We start from the raw sequence: 3,987 nt of genomic DNA on the forward strand, positions 1-3,987 counted from the left end.
GTCCAGCCTCCCTCAGCGTCAATCCGTGGTTCACAACATGGTCCACTAGTGTTGCATGAATATCATTTGATAAGTTTGGTCCTCTTCTTCTTTGTGCACATTCTCCTCCTGCTTCAGGTCTGCCTCGGCCTCGAATGTCATTTGATAAGTTTGGTCCTCTTCTTTGTGCACGTTCTCCTCCTGCTTCAGGTCTGCCTCTGCCTCTGCCTCTGCCTCTGCCTCTGCCTCTGCCTCTGCCTCTGCCTCTGCCTCTGCCTCTGCCTCTGCCTCTGCATACTCCTCCTCTCACCCTCACTCGTCTTCTGACTCCTTCCATTTTGGTTGAAGGCAGGTGAACCTACCTGCTGCATTTTTATAGTGCTTAAACCTGATTGGTGTGTCTACAATTTAGCAATCATGTGTTTGTGCACCTGATGGCTGTGTTTAACAGATTGGCTCATAGGTGTGGTAATTTGACAGTCAGTGCTTTGGAATTGCCTGCCTCTGCCTCTGCCTCTGCCTCTGCCTCCTCTCACCCTCACTCTTTTTCTGACTCCTGCCGTACTCCTCCTCTCACCCTCACTCTTCTTCTGACTCCTTCCATTTTGGTTGAAGCCAGGTGAACCTACCTGCTGCATTTTTATAGTGCTTAAACCTGATTGGTGTGTCTACAATTTAGCAATCATGTGTTTGTGCACCTGATGGCTGTGTTTAACAGATTGGCTCATAGGTGTGGTAATTTGACAGTCAGTGCTTTGGAATTGCAAGGAAGTGACATCATGATATACTTCTGTGTCTGATGTATACAAGTGTGTTTAGTGTTTTGCAAATCACTGTGTGTAATGTTTTGCAAATAGTGTGAAGCTGACAATGTGCTTACAGTTGTGCAAATCTAGCCTTGTGTTTTGCTCCTTGAGTGTAAGGTTTTGCTAATTGTTGGAAAAGTTTAATTTTAGTGTGTAAGCAATTGTAAAAAACTGTAATTAAGTGAAAGATGCAACATTTGCTTAATTGATGCCTTCATAATTTATTTATTGTGTTCTATAGAACTATTTTTATCTTTTTTTATCTGAAAGTGTATCATTTTATTATTTTAATTTATTTTTCAACAGGACTGCATGCCTGCATCGCACTTGCCTACTCACATATAGTATGTAACTGTGTGTTTAGCTTCATTTTAAAGTGTGTGTGTGTGTGTGTAACTAAGTGTGGTATTAGAGAGACACTAGGGAAACCTCTCACAGACTGACCTACTAGTGCACATCATCTCCACACACAGCTTTTAGAGAGTAACACTTCAACCTGCTTTTAAAGAGCACCTAAGGTTTCGCTGTGTGTGTGGTGTGTGTGGTGTGTGTGTGTGTGTGTGTGTGTGTGTGTGTGTGATCATGGGAAAGTGTGTGGGAACTGAAGCTGAAGTGTATTCATTTCTTGCACACACTTCAGTACACTATATGTTTCTATAAGGCTCTTTCAATTCAGCTTTCATGTTCTTTGCTGAGTACACTTGGATGGTTTAGTATTCTATGTGTTTGCACGTGTTTGTCTTGACTATCTGTTCACCTCTCACTCCCTTCTCTCCTTTAGGACTGTCCTCAACTGGTCCGCTCTGAGGAGATCCTGATCCCGGCGGGGGAGGTGAAGCCCATCACACTAAAAGCTCGGAACCTTCCACAACCTCAGTCGGGTCAGCGCGGCTACGAGTGTGTATTGCACATACAAGGAGTCAGTCACAGAGTTACGGCGCTCAGATTCAACAGCTCCAGCGTACAGTGCCAGAACAGCTCGGTATGTTTGGGTTTGCATGTGTACTCATGGGAAAGATCATAATGAAATCTCATTTTATCTCAATTATTTCTCTTAGACATCCATTTGATTTGATTGAGAACAAACTTAGACCTATGCTTAAGTATCATGTTTTTTCTCATTAGAAAGACTCCTGAGTTTCATAAGATATCTCAACAGTGTCTCAAACTGTGCTCAGATTTGCCAGGAAGCGGGAACAAGTGTGCAATCGAAAGTTTAAGATTTTAATATGACCTCAAACATTTCTTATACAATTCTTCCCAGACCAAATTATCTGAGCTATACTTACTGGCTCAATGCTGTGAGTTTCAGAAGACATCTCAAATTGAGCTCATATTTGCCAAGATATTAAGTCTCAATAAGAGCTGAAACATTTCTCATTGGATTCTTTCTAAACCTAAAAGATTTGAGCTACACTGTTTACATGTTTTTAAAACACAGTACTCTTAATGTACATCAACACTTGCCATTTGTTGGTCCTAAGGAAAAATGAAGTTACTTACAAAGTTGATACTTAAAGTGCATTAAATGGTTGATATTTTACTTTTCTACCGCCACTTTTCACTCTCTTTTTGTCATTATCTTTCAAATGAACATACACACACACACACACAATGTAAGAAGAGATGAAGGCAATTGGAGCTCAGTGTCCAAGCTGTAGAAAAGAGGAGTGTTGAAAGTCTTCCTTATTGCGCAGAATGATGATGCAAGTCTGGAGTAACTCAATAAGAGCACTAATACAGTCAAACCACCTTTCTTTCGCTCAATTTTTCTCTCGTGTTATTTGCTTGTGTACTCTGCCGTTTATTCGTTCACTTTTTGGCTGCATGTTGTAATCAATAATTGACACAGGCAAAGACTAAATCCAATAAAAAATGTCATAAACTTTACATTATCTCAGCGTTTGCACTGTCAGAAAAATGTTGTAACCTCTTTCCATCTCTCCGTCTCTCTGCAGTATCTGTATGAAGGGATGAGGATCAGTGAGCTGCCGGTGGATTTCTCAGTGGTGTGGAATGGAAACTTCATCATTGACAATCCTGAGAACATCAAAGGTAACACATAAAGAAACCCATGAAAATAATGTGTTTTAAGCCAAAACTCTGGAACCTGTCTGATTCTCCCAGAATCATTCTGCCCTAAGTATAATTTGAGGTGACTGACCGGATTGATTATTATTCGTTCCATGGTTTTATAGAAAAATGAAAGTCTGAAGCTACTTTTCTCATGCTCAGCAAAACCTCTTAAGCATCACAGTTGTGCTGAGCTTCATGATTTCATCAGCCTTGATACATTTATGATCAATAGCTCAGATAGGTCAACCTAAGTGAAAAAACTTTATCAAAACGTGTAACTTTTTACACCAAACAAAAGCCTTATTGCAGCATTCATTTAAAAACACTTTACTAATTTCTACCTGTATGCCACAGTGCACCTGTATAAGTGTGGCGCTCAGAGGGACAGCTGCGGCGTGTGTTTGAAGGCCGAGAGGAAGTTCCAGTGTGGTTGGTGCAGTATGGAGGGCCGCTGTACCCTACGCCAGCACTGTCCCATGTCCAACCCCTACACCAGCCGCTGGCTTCACCTCGCTAGCACAAACGTCAAGTGCACCAACCCTCGAATCACTGAGGTGGGTCCCATATACTATACAGGCCTCGCTCTGTTTTTCTGTGATACTTGATTTCATTTGGGACACATATGGCAGAAATATATCATATATTCAATTCAATTCAATTCAAGTTTATTTGTATAGCATTTTCATGATACAAATCATAGCAAAGCAACTTTACAGCAAATTAAGTTTCTACAATATTTAGTGGTAGCTTATCAGTGGTGACTGTCAGTCAATGTGCATATGGCAGAAATGTACGGAAAAATCAATTAAAGACGTAATCAAACAGACGAACATTATTAACAGCTAACACACACACAGAGTTGTGTGGAGGAGTCTCCATCCGCACATATTTCTACTCTGTAGTCTGACTGAGCTCTTTATTGATTCTGCTATTCATAGGCTCTCAGAGAAATGTGAGCTATGTGTATCGCGAGTAATATCTCTCTCTCTGTCTCGGCTTCTCTGCCACTCTCATCATCAGTCGTACTCACTTTAGCTGCCAATATCTCACGTTTTCTTGTAATTAACACAATGTTGAAACATTGATGACATACTGTGAGGTGTGTGTGTGTATGTGTGTGTCTGCT

General features: G+C 40.9%; 1 protein-coding gene across 1 annotated transcript in view; it reads left to right on the forward strand.

Moving 5' to 3' along the window:
• LOC107549023 (plexin-A2-like) overlaps window positions 1-3,987 on the forward strand; it is an 88,738-nt gene that overhangs the window by 20,904 nt on the left and 63,847 nt on the right. Inside the window, exons 7-9 of the mRNA XM_016229924.1 lie at window positions 1,567-1,767; window positions 2,744-2,840; window positions 3,216-3,415. Coding sequence (XP_016085410.1) covers window positions 1,567-1,767; window positions 2,744-2,840; window positions 3,216-3,415 — 498 coding nt within the window. The remainder of the gene's footprint in view (window positions 1-1,566; window positions 1,768-2,743; window positions 2,841-3,215; window positions 3,416-3,987) is intronic.

Source organism: Sinocyclocheilus grahami, unplaced genomic scaffold (genome assembly GCF_001515645.1).
Source record: "Sinocyclocheilus grahami isolate Dianchi unplaced genomic scaffold, SAMN03320097.WGS_v1.1 scaffold361.1, whole genome shotgun sequence".
In the NCBI taxonomy this organism is placed as follows: domain Eukaryota; kingdom Metazoa; phylum Chordata; class Actinopteri; order Cypriniformes; family Cyprinidae; genus Sinocyclocheilus; species Sinocyclocheilus grahami.